This window comes from Takifugu flavidus, chromosome 22 (assembly GCF_003711565.1).
Source record: "Takifugu flavidus isolate HTHZ2018 chromosome 22, ASM371156v2, whole genome shotgun sequence".
Taxonomy (NCBI): domain Eukaryota; kingdom Metazoa; phylum Chordata; class Actinopteri; order Tetraodontiformes; family Tetraodontidae; genus Takifugu; species Takifugu flavidus.
The window spans coordinates 6,334,826-6,351,974 of record NC_079541.1 but is presented as its reverse complement, the minus strand read 5'-3'; the positions used below and the strand labels follow the sequence as shown (position 1 = coordinate 6,351,974).

Genomic DNA, 17,149 nt, shown 5'->3' with positions numbered 1-17,149 from the left:
ATATTTCATAATACTCAAAAGCAAACTAAAATGCTCAAGGTTATAAATCCTGATTAGTTAATAGGGGGGAGTTTTGGAGTAAAACTACAGGAAATTGAGGAAGAAAAAATATCCCAGCACTTTAATTTTAGGTTTTTATACAGCCCTTTTCAACAGTTATTTACATGTACAGTGTATTTGAGAGGATGCAAGAACTGGAAAAACACTAAAGGAAAGGAATAGAAGGTCAACACCGGTGAGTGATTAAATGAATTTGTTTAAAATGCCATTAAATAATAAATTACGCTACATTATCTTTGTAGGAGCAGATATTGATAACAGACACAGTATTTCTCCTCTGGAATGGTAGTACAGCGATTGCACATTAAGGTGAAAAAAGGTTCTGGACGGGGGATATTATTGGATATGTAAGAAGAAACTCCCTCATCCAGCTAACACACGTAAAAATATGCACGACAATTGATATAAAGCTCCTCTTTAAAGACAAATGGGAATGCATCACAGCAGAAATTGCACCGTGCTCCATTTTTGTGCAGAAAAAGAAAAGGACGGCGTTCAAACAGAAAGCTAAATCTTTCCAGATATGTGCTTATCTTTGTAGTGAGTTTCCAAGAGATTAAAAGCCTTCGCAAATCTTCCGCCTCAGCAACATTTCCTCACTGTATCCGCTAACTTGAACAGTCATTCTTTCCCCATTTGTTTGGTTTGGTTCCGTCCTTGCTCTTCAAAATAATGCAAATTTAAGAAAAATCTGACGTTTCGCAGCAAAGTCTTAATCTTGCTGCCAAAAATGAGCTCACTGATTGTCTGAATTTGCCTGAAGCGCAAAGCTGAACGACAATCCAGTCACACCAACTGAGATTTTCCCCCCTTCCTGTCCTTTGCTAATCAAACAAACACGAGGCCGCGGGCTAGCGTGAGCTGCTCCCAGATTCAGTCGCTGATGGATTCAGACTCTGCTGGCTGAGAAAACATTTAAAAACTAAAAATCAAGACATAATTCCAAACCGCTCCACCATAAAGTGACCCTTTTACAACCTCATCTAAAGGCACATGAAGAACGTCGCTGCCTAAAACGACCCCTTGACTGCTCATCAAACACCCAAATCTAACCAGAGCAACAGTTTAAACAGTAACAACAGGTCCCTGCATCCACCTACAGATCCTGGATCAAAGGTTAGATCTGGTAAAGTGCAAAGTTCATGTGTGGTTTTCGTCCATGGAGCCAGACGAAATCATTGGGTGGCTCGTGTTCGGGCTTCCTCCGACAGGTTCGGTTTCACAGGTACCCGCCCATGCACAGCAGCAGCAGCACGTGCACAGTGAGCAGGTAGAGGGAGAGCAGCAGCGGCGTGCGCTGGCGGGAGCAGAAGGTCACTCGCAGCATCCGCATCCACCCCGGGCTGCCGCGTCGGGACTGTGGGGGGGGGGAGGGAGAGAGAGAGAGAAGGGCGGCGAGGTTAGAGGCAACCCCCGTTATCGTGGTTGTTACGGCGACAAACGCGGCTCCCCGGCGCAGCCTTACTCGGGTGACGGCTCCGTCCGACGGCTCGATGAAAACGGCAGTTTCGGAGTGATCGTCCTCTTGTGCCGAGCGCCACTGAGCCTGGCTCTGACTGCTAACCCTAAGAACAAACGCACGTCAGCCGAACCAGCAACGCTCAAAACAAATCTGAAGCGGCTTTGATCTTTTATAGTCGGCACCGTTTGAGTCGGTCCTGCGTCGCCATTAGCTGCTCCTCTGCCACCGACGTTGCTGCATCTCCTCCTCCAGCCTGACACGGAAGAGAAAAGAGGGGAATTTTCAAACATTCCTTCTGTTGCTGGTTTTTAATTTCCCACGTGCGCGGAACCTTCTCTGCAGCTCTTTGATCTCAGCTTGGTGGGCGCGGCCCTCTAACTGGCTCCGCTGCTGCGGGGCTCCGGGAGCAGTGTCCGCCTCCTCGGCACCCTGAAGGAAGCCCAGAGCGGAGGGAACTCGGTCAGTGCTGCCTCATGTCAGGCGGATTGTGAGGGCTTCCACACCCACCTCTCTCTGGTAGTGCTCCTGCTGAGGCTTGGGCTGGTGGCTGCGGGCCTCCTCCAGCAGGGCGGCGAGCTGCCTCAGTTGCTGGTCCCTGTCTGAGAGCGTGGCGAGCGTCTGCTGCTTCAGCTGCTCCGCTTGAGCCATCCAGTCGATGCGTTCCAGCCTGACACACAGGAAAGCCTCAGTGTGGCGTCTCCCTCGCCCTGAAACAAACGGCGAGGGAAGCGGGCGCCTCACCTGAGCGCTTCGATCTCCTGCCGGCCCGTTTCCACCACGTTCTCCAGCTGCGTTATGACGGCCAGCATGTCTCCGTTCTTCGTTTTCTCCTCCAAGAGCTGCTGGTTGACCTTGATGAGCTCGCCGGCGCCCAGCCGGGCCAGCTCCGACTTCTGCCCGTTCAGTTCGGACAGCTGCGCCTGGATCTGTTCCAGCTGCAGACGCAGAAACGAGAGCGTGAGGACCGAGACCACGGCGCGCCCGAGGATCCCGCTGCTACTCACCAGCCTCTCCCTGTCGTTCTGCAGGGCCTGCAGAGCGTTCTTCAGCCCCCACACTTCTCCGGCGGCGCCCGCAGGGCCGCTCGGCGCCGCGTGGCCCCCTGCCTTGCTCAGCTCCCCCACCTTCAGGCTCAGCTCCTGGACCCTGTCCACGGCCTGATCCCTGCTGTCCTGGAGCGACGCCATGGCCTTGGTTAAGGCCTCGTTCTGCGTTCTGAGCTGCGCCGTCGCCTCTTTCTCCTCCATCAGCTTCTGCTCCACGGCCAGCAGGTCTCTGGCCAGCTCCGCCACCCTTTCCTGAGCGGTCTCTGACTCGGTCCGCATCACGCCGCCCTCCCACTGCAGGTGAGCCAGCTCTTTGCTCTTGCTCTCGTGCTCTTTCCTCTCCATCCGGACGGTCTCCTCCAGAGCTTCCACTTGGGCCCGAGCTGCCTGCAGCTGTTCCCTGAGCTTCTCCACTTCGGCGCCGGGAGCATAAACCACCTCTGCGGCCCGGCTGAGGCTCTCCCGCTCCACTCTGTCCGCCTCCACTTCCGCCTCCCTCGCATTGCTCACGACCGCCAACTGACGTTCCAACTGCTGGCGCTCCTTCTCCAAGGAGCTAATGCGCTCGCGCTGCGCCGCCAGCTGCTGCTTGTGCTGCGAGTCCTTCATGCTCAGCACTTGCTTGAGCTGGTCCCGGTAGCCGTGGAGCTCCGCGGACAGCTTGGCCTTTTCAGCGTAAAGGTCGTCCGTCTGGATCAACAGGGAACGCAACTGCTCTTTTAGACCGTTGTTCTCCCCTGCTGCCTCCTGGATGAGAGAATCCTTCTCCACCATCACCTGAAAGTGATAAATAAAGTCTCCATTTAGGATCATCTACCTCATGAACCTCTGGTGTTTGAGGGCTAAGCCTACCTGTAGGTGCTTCTCCTCCAGCTGCTTGTACGTGTTGAGGACTCGGTCTCTGTCATCCTGTAAGGAGCCCATGGCCTTCATGAAAGAGTCCAGTCTAGCTTTCCTGTTGTTGCTCTCTTCTTCTGACTTTCTCATTTTTTCTTCCAGGTCCCGCAGCTCCCTTCGTCTCTGCTCCAGCTCCTCCTCGGCTCCCTGCGCCCTGCTGACGGCCTCTTTCCTGGCCTCCTCTGCGGCCTCAGCGACCGCCTGCTCCTTCTCCCCCAGCATCTCCACTTCTCTCCGTTCCTTCTCGTGCAGCTCGGTCTGCAGACTCTCAGCGAAGGCTTTGGAGGAGCGCAGATCCGTTTCCAGCTGCTCGACGTTCAGACACAGCCTCCTCTCCTCTGCCTCCCTCTCTCTCAGTTCAGCCCTGGCCCGGTCCGCTTCGCCCTGCAGGCGGCCGACAGCTTCCTCCAGAGCTCTGATCCTCTGGAGGAGACTCTCAGCCTCCGTTTTAAGAGAATGGGCTGTGTTCTGCGCGGACAGCAGCTCAGCTGTCGTTTCCTTAAGTTTTCCCTTTTCCTCTTTTAGGGCAGCCTCGCTCTCAGCGACTCTGTTTCTCTCTTCCTCCAGAAAGTTCTGTAGCTCTCTCTCGGACTTCTCCAACCTGAAAGACAAAGAGTTGTTTTACCTTTAAGCATACAGAACATTCAAACCTAACGAAGGTCGTTACCTGTCCACCCAAAGCTGGAGTTCTTCCTTCCGTGCAGATTCCTTCTGGAGCTGCTCTGTCAGCTCTTTGGCTCGCGCCTCAGCCTCTCGAACTTCTGCCTCTTTTCCCTGCAGAGCATCGTTAAAGCGCGCCTCCCATTGTCGGGCCTCGTCCAGAACTCTGTCGCGGTCATCCTGCAGCGAGGACATGGAGCGCGAGAAGGCAGCTAACCGGGCCAGAGACTCTTCCAGACGGGCCTGACTCTCCTGAGCGCGGGCCTCCGCTCGCCGTGCGCTCTCCCTGGCCTCCTGAGTGGCTTCCTCTTCCTTCTCCCTTTCACTGTAGACATCCTCCAGCCTCAGCTCCATCTGCTTGAGTTCAGCTCCCAGCCTGAACCTGACAGAGTCAATGGTTTGTTCTGCCTCCGCCTTTAACGTGGCCTCTCTCTGCTGGGCACCCTCTTCCACGGTGGCTTTCTCAGCTAAAGCCTCCTTCATCGCTCTCTGGGCCTCAGCAAGCTGGGACCGGCAGCCAACGAGCTCTGCCTCAGTCCTTTTCAGCTCTTCTGCAGTTTTGGAAGTCTCCATTGTGGACTGTTCTAGCTTGTTGTGGAGCTCACTGTGACCAAGCTGGACGGCTTTCACCTCTCTACCCAGTTCGCTGATCCTCTCCTGGTACCGGATGCTGTCCTTCTGCAGCTGCCGGACCTCCAGCTGCTTCTCCCTCAGCAGCTCCTCCAGCTGCCGCGCTCGGCTCTGGCTGCCTTCTTTGACCCTTTGGGCGGAGCGGAGCTGCTGCTCCAGCTCCCTCTGCCTCCCCGACTCGGCTTCGGCCTCGGCTCGCTCTCTCTGGGCTTGCCTCATGTCCTCCTCTAACCTGGCAGCTCTGTCACTCTGGCACTGAGCCTGGGCGTCCAGCTCGGCCCGCTCCCTCTCCAGCCTCTCCACCTCCCTCTGCAGCTGGGCGAGGTGTTCCCGGTTGTCCGCTGCTTCCTGCTGGTACCCGGCGATGCTGCCGTTGAGCTGGGCCAGCTGGTTCATCAGACGCTCCTCCAGGTTATCCTTCTCAGTTTCCAGGTTTTGGAGGAGCTCCTTGAACTGGACTTCCCTCCTGGAACCTTCTTCAATCAGGCTCTTTTCTCTCTCTTCAGCTTCCTGGAGAGACTTCTCCAGAGACGCCGAGAGGGTCTCTTTCTCTTTGCTGTCCTGAAGATCTTTCTCCAGAGAGGAAAGCTGAGATTCAAGCTCCGCCTTCTGCTGCTGCCACAGCTCTCTTTCTGCCTCCATCCCTCTCATTTTCTCCACTAAAACACTTTCAGCCGTTTCTGCTTCTTTGATTTCCTCGCTAGGGTTCAAATATATTTCTTTTGCTCGTGTCTGCTCAGCTGCTTCCTCTATGGGAAAGGCCTTCTCTTTCTCCTCATTCTGGCTCTCCACAAGCTCCTTTCTGGTCATGAAGGAGTCTGACTGCTGTGCAGTGACAACCTCCTCAACAACAGCTGCAGAGCCAAGTACAGTTTTAGCTTCTTCTGCTTGAGCAAGTTTTCCCCTCAACTCTTCAATCTCCTGCTCTAAAGAGGTCCTTTCTGCAGTTCTGGCCTCCAGCTCAGCTTTCGTGGCCTCCAGCTCAGCTTTCGTGGCCTCCTGCTCAGCTTTCGTGGCCTCCAGCTCAGCTTTCGTGGCCTCCTGCTCAGCTTTCGTGGCCTCCTGCTCAGCTTTCGTGGCCTCCAGCTCAGCTTTAAGCTCCTCGGTCACATCCTTGAGAGCCTTCTCCTCTCGGCTTGTTCTGGGCTTCTCCTGCATCTCTCTCAGTCTCTCGTTCTCCTCCTCCAATTCCAGGATTTTCTGTTGTTTGGTTTTGGCAAACTTCCTCATTTTGTCCTTCACTACCTCCACCTCTTTCTGCGCCTCCTCGGCTTGTCTTTCGGCCTCTTGCCTGCCGGCCTCGTGTGTCCTCACCTTGGCGGTGAGCTCCTGTCTCTCCTGCCGGGCAGCTTCCAGGACCTTCCTCACCCTCTCCGCCTCGTCGCTCACGTTCTCGTACGACTTGAGCAGTGTCTCGTACTCGTCCTTCATCCCCCTGACTTTGTCCTCCCATTCTCTAGACACTCTGGCAGCCTCCTCTTTGGCGAGCTCCACCTCTCTCTTGAAGTCATCCTTCTCGTTCAGGATTCCCTCCATGACCAGTTTCAGGCTCTCGCAGGACGAACCGAGGCTTTGGTTTTCCAGTAAGGCTCGGTCGACCTCCTCAATCAGCTGAGCCTTCTCCTCTCTGAGTTTCTCCATCTCCCCTTCTGCTGCCTGCAGTTTCTCCTGCAGTTCAGCGACACGCGCCTCCGTTGAAGCGAGCTGTTCTTTCTGGGTTTTGTTGCCCTTTAGCGCCTCCTTGCGAGAGATCAGCGCAGCCTGGAGCTTGCGCTGAAGCTGCTGAATCTTTGCCTCGCTGTCTCTTTCCTCCTCTTGCTTCTGTGGAACCTCCACCTCCAACCTCTGGGTTTTTTCTTGCTCGGCCTGTAGTTCCTCCTGCAAAGACAGAATTAGCCGATCCTTCTGAGAGACCGCGTCCTGCGTTGACTGGATGAGAGAGTTCTGTTGGTGCAGCTGCTCACTCAACTCGTGGATTTCATGGTTCTTACTCTCCAGGAACTGCTTGAAGCTCTCCACTTCGGCCTGAAGGTTTGCCATGGAGACCTCAGCATCTGCAGATGCTGCTCTGGCAGCATCGTCCATCTCTGCTTTGAGGGTCTCGGCATAAAGCTGCGCCTGGTGATGCTTTTCTCTAAGCTCCCTCATTTCCTCCAAGAGTGAGTCGATTTGGTTTTCCTTCTCTTGGAGGGATTGGAGCTCCTTACCCACATGCATCAGTTCAGCTTCTTTCAAAGACAAGCAAGTTTGGGTTTCCTGCAGCTGCTTTTCCAGCTCTTCATTCGCCAATCTCACATCCTCAATCTCTCTCCTGAGCACCTTCAAAGATTCCTCTACTTCTGTGGCCTGAACATCCGACTGTTCTGCAGGACACTCCGATGGATCACTGGACTGCGGCTGAGCTGAATCCGTCTCAGGTTCAGCAAAGTCCACCCAGTCTTCCTGGACCCAATCACTGACTGTTTGGGTTTCCACTTTTTCAATCATTTGCTTGGGCTCTTGTTCTTGTTCTTCGCTTTTGCTGCTGGCTTTTTCCTCCAGGTCCCTCAGCTTAGTCAGAAGAGCCTCTCTTTCATCATTCTGCACCTCCAATCGTTCCATCAGTTCTTTGTATTCTTCTTTCTGCTGCTTCAGCTGCTCGCGGTGGTGCCTGTCTTTTTCTTTGGCCTTGCGGATGGTTTCCTTGCGAGATTCTTGCACCTCCTGCACCTTCTTCTGAAGAGACTCGCACTCGGTCTCCAGAGAACTCACCTGGGACTGCAGCAGAGTGGTCTCAGAAGATCTGTTGGCGTTTTCAGCCTCTTCACCGAGCTTTCCACTTAGAGCAAGGCTCTCAATGAGAGCTTGGTCCTGCTGGCTTATTTTCTCCTTCAGAGTCTCCACTTCCTCATCTTTGCACCTCAAAGCTTCCTCCAGCTCCATGAGTTTGGCTTCCATTTCTTGGATCTGGGATCCTTTAGGTTGCTCAACGTTTAGACTGTCCTCGGGGGTATCCTCTGGGGCCAATTTAGCTTCCTCCCTTTTCTTTGCTTCTGTCTCCAGATCAGCGACCTTCTTCATGAGCTCCTTGCGTTGCACCAGTGCAGCCTGTAACTTCTTCTTCATGTTGGTCAGCTGAAGTTCAAGCTCTCCTTTCTCCTGACGCAAACCTTCAAGCTCTTCCTCTTGCGGAGCACCCAAGTCTTCACCACTTCCTTTCTTATCCTTGACCTTCTCCAGGTCCTCTATCTGCTCCTTCAGTTTGCTGACCTCACAGTCTATCTGAAACTTCTCTTCTTCAGCTTGGAGGAGTTTAGAAGACATGCTTTCGTTCAGCATCGTCACCTCCTGCTCTTTTTGGCTGAGGAGGAACTGCAGCGTGCTGATTTCAGAGTCTTTCAGGGACAGAGCATCATTTTTGAGTTCTGAACTTTGAGAATATTCCAACATACTATTTTCCATATCCTGAACCTTCTTTTCAAGCACAGAGGAGACAAGTTCCCTGTCCTCCAGCTGAACACTCAACATCTTCACATGCATCTCCTTCTCAGAGAAGGCTTGGTTGACCATTTCCAAGTCAGCCTGCATGTTCTGGATCTTCTCCTCTTTGGCTTTGGCTGTAGTGTTTAGAATGTCTATTTGCTCTTCGAGAAGCTGCATTTCCACATTGTGCTTCTTCACAGCCGAGATGTTTTGGTGGGAGAGCTTTTCCAGCTGTTCTCGGGCCAACTTGAGCTCCTCTGCTAAACTGCTAGCCTGAATCTCTGAGTCCTCCTTTGCAACAGTGAGGGCTTCTGCATCTTCCTGCAGCATCTTTATTTTCTCAGCGGACTCTGCTGCAGCTTCTCTTAGCCTCTGAACCTCGACCAGAAGGTCACTGTACCTCTTCTGAAGTTCTTCTGCTAAGGCCTGAGCGAAAGCCTGGCCAGAGGAGACGTTGTCATCCGAGCTGGACGAATTCCGCTGAGTTACGTAAACTTGCACCGTCTCTCTGATGGCGACAGAGGAAGACTCGACCTGAACTGTGGACGATTCCACCTCCACGCTGCTCGCCTCCCACGAGCGCTGCAGCTGCAGCTGACCAAATTCCTGCAGCATCGGCGGCCACTCCTGACCTCCATCTTGATTCACAGCTTCCAGGAGGGTCCAACTGCTGTGAGCCACCTCAGAATCACTGCTGGTGATCATTTCATCTGAAGACGTCCCTTTGGATTCTTCTGGGGACTCCGACTGGTGAACAATGAGCTCGGGACTACTCCCATTATCAGCAGACAGGGACAGAACTGAGGTGTCCTCAGCCACCAGGGTTGTTTCCTCATCTTGCGTGTCGTCCATTAAATCAGGGGTGGCGTGAGAGGTGTCATGGAGGGGCGCACCTGCATCAGGACCCTGATCCGGCATCTGGTGGTCGTCTCCGCATGGAGCGACAGAACCGGGGTCTTCCTTAGCCTGGCTGATGGAGTCCCGCAAGGCAACCAGCTCACTGTCTTTTTCCAGCAGCTGCTGTTCCAGCTGCATTATGAGTGCTGTAAAAGTGAATAAATAAGAAAATATTCATAAAGGTATCAAATTTAAGGTAGCTGAGTCTGATAAACATGAGCATCATCACGAATTTTTATCTTACAAGTGGACTATAACTGATTTTAATGACAATAATAGATATGTAGGAATTAAATGATAGAATGAATGCACAAAATGTCTGGGTATTATAGGAGAGAAAATATATATAGCTTATTTTCTACCTTGTTTAGATTCAGATGAATCCAGTTCTGATGGTAGATGAACTTTCTCAGATATCTGAAAAAAAAAGATGAAAAGGATCCAAGGAAAGATGTAAGACGGATGTATTAAGTCCTCTGTTAAATAATGAGCATGGCTGCTGGTGTGGGTGAAGGTTGGGTAGGACAGACAGTCAGACAGACAGACAGAGCCTCAGCCTTGATCGGTCCAGACAGGATTAGACTCCCATCCCCACATGGTAATACTTCACTGTATTACATACGGTATGTCTGACCCACTGTCCCGCCTCAGACTGACTTATCATCTGGCCAGACACCCTCTGTGTCTCTGGACCAGCTCAGGACAAAGACCAGTCTAAAATCATAACTGGGTCATCTGTCTTTGTAGGCAGAGCTGTTTCAGAACTCTTCCTATAATTCATGTTGTATTGAGCCGAGTCTCCCGTGTTTGAACAGATGCAACTTTACGGACACACCGAGTCGTTTAAATAAAAACTGTACAGAGGAAAGTGTCGCAAAAGCGTACTCTAGATTTGTTGGTATAAGCTTGCAGACCTCAGGTTGCCTCAGTCGGGTGAGAATGAGGTCTGACTGCATTCTTCCAATGAGTAAAACCAGGTTTCAATTAGCATTAACTTTGTTTGTGGACAGGAAATATGCTTGACACGCTTGAGATATTCAGGAACAAGGTAACTCCAACATTTAGAACTATTTCACTCATTCATTCCCATGTTTACAGGTGGACAGGACTTCTTCGCACTGACCGACATGATGTGCTGCTCCAGCTCTTCAACCCTGGCTGCGGTTTCCTGCTGTTCCGTAATTTTGTTGTCGAGTTGCTCTGAAAAGTCAAAGTGTCTTATCAGTAAAGAACAGAGGCTGTTGTCAACATGCCGAGCTCCTGAGATGAAACATCATTACTGACCCTGTAGGTCTTCCACGGTGCGTGTGAGCTCATCGCAGCGTCTCTGACCCTCGCTGCGTTCATCTTTCAGCCCCGTGAGTTGTGTTGCCACCGACTGCACGGTGAACAGGAAGAGGGAGAGGTCAGCGGGGTCATCTGTTGGTGCCACATCCTCTGCAGCCAGAGACTGAAGACGCCTCCACACTTCCGCCAGGATCTCCTCATTCTCCTGGGCGGCTTCTCTCTGTGAAGCCAGCTCCTGCTCCAGTTTCTCCACCTCCAACTTCTCCCTCTCAGTGGCACCCTGACAGGCACGATCGAATGCATCTCTCAGTGACGCCAGCTCATTTTCAAGCCGAGCTATTTCCGCTCCGTCCCTCTCCGAAGCCTCCTGGCTCGCCAGCTTGGCACCTCTCATCTGAACCACTTCGCTCTCCAATCTGGCAACTTCCAGCTTCTCCTTCTCCAGAGCTTCCTGACTGACACGCTCTGCCTCTCTCAAGGAGGCCAGCTCGCTCTCCTGTGCCACCACCTCCGCGCTCTGCCTTTCCAAAGCCTCCATACTGGATCGGAGCGCAGCCATTTCTGCCTCGGCTCTGCTGGACTCTTTGACCCACTCCTGCTTCTCCTCCTCCCTCTGCTTGAGGGCCTCGGCCAGCTCCTGCTCCATCTGTCGGAACTGAGCCGTCAAGATCTGCGCAGAAAGAGAGTGAGACAGAGAGGAGGATGTGAGTAGGTGCATCCTGTATCACTCAGCCAAACGACGCATAATAATGACGTCCCAACAAGAAAAGGGCGTGCTTGTTTGATCAGTGTTCTTTTTGGTCGTGTAAAATCAGTAGTCTAAATTCTGAGACCGGGTAAAGTAGTCACAACATCCAAAACACGTGGGTATCGACCTGTTTCTGCTGGTCGGCACTGCTCACTTCCTGCTGCAACATTTCCACCACTTGAGAGCGAGAGTTCAAGGCCTCCTCCAGCTCCTCACAACGCCTCTGTGCTTCTTGCAGGGCCTTCAGCAGGGGACAAGTATCAACTATTGTGGCTTTTGTGTGGATCACTTATAAACGAACAAACCACAAGTTGTTTAAACTTAATCCTGATCATTCCTGAATCTCGTACCTGCTGAAGTCCAACATCAACCTGGGACTGTGACGTGGCCCGCAGCAGCTCTTCTTCGTGTTTCTGGACCTGCTCCTGAAAACGCACGTCCTTCTCACACACAACAGCCTGCAGCTTCTGTAGCTAAGACCCAGAACATACAACAACTTATCCACTTACAGCTGCTGTATAATTCACTGTATGACTCATGAATTAAACATGCATATGTTACTTGTTCTGCATGGGCAGCCTCCTTCTCTTGGAGGAGCTGTTCGGTGGTCTGGAGCCGCTCCTGCAGCTCTCTGCACTTCGCTTCCTCCTCACTTAACTTGTTCTTAAATTCTTGGAGTTCTTCTTCAGCTGCAGAACCAACTCCTGAGAAGGAGGTGTCGGGACTCTGCTGCAGATCCGAAGAAGAATGTTTGTGGTTGCGGAGTTGAAAGTCAATATTAAGGATAACAAGAGGATGATAATAGGTTGCACTCACTGTTGGGCCACTGCCTTTCAGATCAGTAATCTGTTTGTTGAGTGACGCCATCTTGGCTTTGGCCTGCAGTTTGAGTTTGGTGAAGCGAGCTTCAAAGTCCTCTTTCTCATGCTGTTGACAGGAGGCGGAATAAGAAACACTCCCAGGAGCGTTGACCCTGCTCAGTTCCGGATATTTACCTTGAACTGCGCATCTTTGTTTGTCAGTTCTGTGTCCTTCTGCGCGAGCTGGGTGTCTTTGTCCCGAATGAGCTCCTTCAGCTGGACAACCAGCTGTTCCAGGTGTGCCAGCCTCTCCATGACCTCCTCAGGTGCATCTGGCTCAGCTGGAGCTTCACCCTCATTAGCAGGGAGCTGAGGCACCAGCTCGCCCTGGTAAAATAAACAGACGAGGCAAACAGTCACACTCTGCGCAACTTAACTTTATCAATATTAATCCAGTGCCTTTGAACCCTGCATTCCTTTTACATACATCCTGCAAAGCATAACACATTTCTTATCTTTGTATGCGTTATGCGAATGAAAGGTTAAAAATAGGTGCATTATTCAAACTTCAGGAGTTCAAAAATAAACTTTCTTGAACAAAAGTGTGTTTTTAAAGCCGGGGCCGGTTGCTGTCTCACCTGTGCTTCTCCATCTGGGCCCTCCTCCCCAGAGAGCTCCTGGAGGACCGTGGCCAGACGGCTGAACATAAAGACGGCACTGTGAGGAAGCGCAGACCAGCTTTGAAGCTTCAGCTCACTCGCAGATGTAACGTCTACAAGAGACAGAAAATTATTCACACTCTGCAGATAAAACGCTGGAATTGAGGCAATGTTCCGCCTACAGCTGTGTACACTGTCTGCAGCAGCCTCCAGCCACATCCAACCATCTTAGAGCCTACATTTATTCTACTCATTGATACAGCAAATAATTCAACTTTTGTGTTATCTGTAATACACAAGCAACAGTTGTGTGTTCTGCCTGATGCCAAATGTCCTGTGAAGGGGTAAATATGCATTACTTACCCTAGTGGCTAATATTTGCATGTATGTCACGCAACAAACTGACAACACAGAATGATTATCAGGTTTTGACAACAATGTAAACGATTTGGAGGACAAATTCAACTTAACAGGAGCAGTTCGTGACTAATTTATGACAAACGTGAGTGTCTTTCTTTCACTGAGAACCAACCACAATCATCCATCAATGACGTGAGAACGTTTCCGCCTGGAAAGTAAACACGCCAACAAGCCTGCATAAATAGACCGAACGAGTGTGTTCGTGGTTCGGAGATCCGAATCTGAACCGAGTGGCGCCGGAAATGCCCGAACACACCGAACCGTCCACTGCGGCTGCGTCGCTCTTGTCGCGAACAGATTACAGCTCCTTATCGCCACAATAGCGAGCAAATAAGTCATCCTCGGTGAAGTGATGTCTTTGCAAAGATGGAAGGCACTTGTTCAGAAGCATTATAAGCATCGTGAGCGGAACACTGCTGAAACACCCAGTCTTTACCCCGACTGCAGTTTCTGGGATAGTTAGCCGATGCTACTTAGCAAGCTAACACCGATTACTCGTAAACACGAACAGCACCATTAAAACCCGCTTTTGTTGACTAGAACAGTGATGTGCGCTAGAGCGCAGGTACAGATCGCAGTGGGCTTGGTGTTGATTTAAAAGGAAGGACATTAGTCTCACCTGTAGGAGGCTTTTTTAGGTGAATGGGTCTGCTTTTTATTTGCTATATTTCCTCGGATGGATATGAGAACACAGCCACATCACCAAACACTCCCGGAAACAAAACTTACTTTGCTCTGATTGGTCAGTGACGAGTCGCGTCAGTAAGGGACCGTCTGCGTGTTCCCACACACCCACCTCAGTAAAAGAAGATCAATTTAACCTGTATTAAATTGCCGACCACCCAATTGTTGTCGGCGAACGTACAATAAATCACACCCGCCATTAAAGTTATAAAAATGTCTTTTAAAATCTATAAGGTTTTTATTTTTTAATTTTCGTGTTATGATTGAAAAACACATTGTGCTTACTTTCTGGGGAAGGTTTTGTATAAATAAACTTTACCTGTAAAAGCAGATTGCTTTTACGTTTTACCCACAATCCTGTGCGCATTGTGTAAGAGGTTAAGGTGTGTCACATTTTTCAACCAAAGGACAGATTACAGTAACATTCCAAAGGTTTTAAAAAGAAAGGTCACAATATTTGCATGGAAAATATCACCTTAGATGTGACAAAATGCATTCAATTAAATAAAAATGAATAGGGTCACATCAACAACCTTTCATTAGTAAACGTTTTTCGCTGATTTCAATGTGGGATCACGAGCAGCATAATTATTGAAGGCTGAGTCGTGTCACTTAATTTTCCTTTGACAGCCTTTTAAAGGCATGGCAGCAGTTTTTTCAAAGCTGCTGCTCGCCTGATACCTGAGTGTGTGCTGAGCCATGTGGAGCGCGGTTTTGACACATGACCGTCATGGATGTCCTGCCTCGCCACGTGAAGGGAGGAAAGCTGCTCCTGTGCTCGTCAGCGTAAATATGGATATGAATCATTCCCCTGACCTTTAAACTGGGAGATTAAGCGGATTATCTGGATATTCACCTGGAATTGTATCCCGATTAGACCCAAGGAGGGCACAGCTGAGCGCCCCAGCCCAGCCCCAAAAAGAGACGGCTACAAAAGGCCCCCACCTCCATTATCCCTTGTCCCATTGTTGTGTGACTGTGAAGAGGGATCCCGTCCGCTTCACAGTAGACCAATTGGGTTGGGAGACATTGGAGTGGTGTAAAAAAAATAAATAAATAAAATGGGCAACTCATCGGGAAGCACCGTGGACGACCTGCAGGCCGTGGAGATGCACCTCTGGTACAAGAAGTTCATGACCGAGTGCCCGTCAGGTCAGCTCACCCTGCACGAGTTCAAGCAGTTCTTCGGGCTGAAAGGTCTGGACCTCGAGGCCAACGCCTACATCGAGCAGATGTTCCGCACGTTCGACATGAACAAGGTAAGAGTCGATTTTGAGCTGCTGTTTGTTAGAGATTTACACTTACATCCTTTTTCACCTTTCTTTTTTCTTTAAAACAAATGGAAATTTGAATCCAGTTTTCAATTCAAGCCCAGTTGTTTTGTTTGTTTTTTAAAGTCTCATCTTTACTTTTTAACCAATATTTGAGGGGTTTTGAAAGTGCAACGTTTGAGCTTCTCCAGCAGAAAAGTGACATAAAAACAGCCGCTTAATCTCCAGACATTAAACTGAAGGGACGTTTTCCTGAGGCCACACTACACTGAAGCAGAACATTCCGACCGTCACAGGTTATCAGCGTCTCCAGGGTCGTCCCAGGACAGCTGTCTGCAAATCACCTATATTCCCTCTCCCCTCACAAAGGCCTCCCTGATGCACGATTGAAACTGGGAGATTATCTGAGACAATGCTTTGATGCAAAGACAGCTGCCTGTTCTCAGACTGGGCCTGGAGATAATCCTCAGTGTCTCAGTGTGCTGCACAATAACTCTGGCGTGTGTCTGGTTTAAGAGGACTTCCCGCTTCTGCAGGACGGCTACATAGACTTCATGGAGTACGTCGCCGCTCTCAGCCTGGTGATGCGAGGAAAGATGGAGCACAAACTGCGCTGGTACTTCAAACTCTACGACGTGGACGGAAACGGCTGCATCGATCGGCACGAGCTCCTCAACATCATAAAGGTGAGGCCGCAGCTCTTCTCCCAGCGTCCTCCCGGACGCGGCGGCGCGCGCTGACGCTACCGTGTCTCCCCACAGGCCATCCGAGCCATCAACGGCAACGAAAACCACGAGACGACGGCTGAGGATTTCACCAACAGCGTGTTTGACAGGATTGACATCAACGGAGATGGTGAGTGTGTTCTGGCAGGGGGAGGAGGTTTGAGGGAAATCGATGGTGGGTGGACGGTTTATAGATGTATCGGCTGCAGCGCTGCCTTCCATCAGGAAACACAGCAAGAATACAAACTCGCTAACAGGCCTTAAATCTCTCACAGGCTGCTAACGCAGCCCTTAAACAGTGATGCTGTTAGTGTCCTTAGAACACCAATATGCTGGTCTTTCCCGCCCGACAGGCGAGCTCTCTCTGGAGGAGTTTGTGGCCGGCGCCCGCAGTGACGATGTCTTCATGGAGGTGATGATAAAGAGCCTCGACCTCACCCACATTGTGGCCATGATCCACAACAGGAGACACAGTGTTTAGGACCAGCGGGGCTCGCCATCATTGACCATTGAACCCGACAGATTTAGCAGATCACCGCGGGTGAAAAACCTCATTTATGGACTGAGATTTCTATTAAGATCCACCTCTTGTGCGCTGGAGACCTCGTGTGTGTGTGTGTGCGCGCGCGACGCGTGTGCACTTTAAATTTGTCCGCTCTTGTCCTTGTTCAACGATGCTGAGCTCTCTCAAGGCCGGTCTGGCACATGGGATCATCTCTGGCACAATCCGGTGATGCCTTCAGGGACGAAGGGGCAAGAATGGAGCAGAATGACAAACGCGTGCGCGTCAGTGAGCGCACGTTGTTTTTTGGGTCGTTCCTCCGCATCAAATTACTCGACTCTGTTGACTCGCTCTCCCCCGTGGCCAAACAGGAGGGAGCTAGCACTCGGCAGCGCTCTCAACATCCACTTTAATTCGAGGCTGAAACACAGGAACCATCTAAATTAGATTAATCCCTGTTGTTGATCTTTTTTGTGTCTTGCCATTATTTTTATAAATACTTACACAAGTGGAAGCTAGAGGAAATGCTGGATTTCTGTTTTGTAACATTTCAATAATAAGAATAAAACTCAGCAGTTTAATAAGGCTGTTGTGCATTTCTTCTGCCGTGTGCATACAAATAAAGGATCGGCAAACTGGAAAAGTCTGTTAAACTGCACCCCTGAGACTGATTCCCAAATGGACTTTGCAGGATTAAAAGGTTGAGGAGCTCCAGCTTCCTGTTTAAAGGTTAAAGGAGGATGACTCAACCAGAGTCCATTTAAAAAAAAAAAAAAGGGATTTACTATATTTAGACTATTGCGCTCCATAAAAGCTGGTGAATGCTGGACATTTAAGTGTCTGTGGGCTATGAATTCAGCCAGTGTTACAAGGAAAACAAGCCCCCTCGGAGCGGAGAGATGAGTCACCTGCATGATGCCAAGATCACTCTAGTCAGAA

General features: G+C 50.7%; 2 protein-coding genes across 2 annotated transcripts; one reads left to right on the top strand and one right to left on the bottom strand.

Annotated features, from left to right (window-relative positions):
- Positions 1–120: 120 nt before the first annotated feature.
- On the bottom strand, positions 121–13,763 carry golgb1 (golgin B1). The gene is given in 20 exon segments (XM_057022190.1): positions 121–1,417; positions 1,526–1,625; positions 1,705–1,750; positions 1,753–1,775; positions 1,854–1,951; positions 2,030–2,189; positions 2,264–2,457; positions 2,527–3,345; positions 3,421–4,066; positions 4,133–9,260; positions 9,477–9,531; positions 10,238–10,314; positions 10,399–11,071; positions 11,277–11,390; positions 11,500–11,622; positions 11,711–11,878; positions 11,966–12,076; positions 12,145–12,336; positions 12,588–12,721; positions 13,648–13,763. Coding segments are annotated over 19 exon segments (8,934 nt in total). The 5' UTR covers positions 12,657–12,721; positions 13,648–13,763; the 3' UTR covers positions 121–1,279.
- Positions 13,764–14,659: 896 nt separating this feature from the next.
- guca1a (guanylate cyclase activator 1A) lies at positions 14,660–16,795 on the top strand. The gene is made up of 4 exons (XM_057022364.1): positions 14,660–14,971; positions 15,520–15,669; positions 15,745–15,838; positions 16,062–16,795. The coding sequence occupies exons 1-4, from the start codon at positions 14,774–14,776 to the stop codon at positions 16,187–16,189; spliced, it is 570 nt and encodes a 189-aa protein (XP_056878344.1). The 5' UTR covers positions 14,660–14,773; the 3' UTR covers positions 16,190–16,795.
- Positions 16,796–17,149: the final 354 nt, after the last annotated feature.

Bases quoted from the DNA above. Each gene is read 5' to 3' on its own strand.
- guca1a (XM_057022364.1), top strand. From the start codon at position 14,774: ATGGGCAACTCATCGGGAAGCACCGTGGACGACCTGCAGGCCGTGGAG. The intron at 15,670-15,744 runs GTGAGGCCGCAG...GTCTCCCCACAG, and splicing joins AGCTCCTCAACATCATAAAG to GCCATCCGAGCCATCAACGG. The intron at 15,839-16,061 runs GTGAGTGTGTTC...CCCGCCCGACAG, and splicing joins GATTGACATCAACGGAGATG to GCGAGCTCTCTCTGGAGGAG.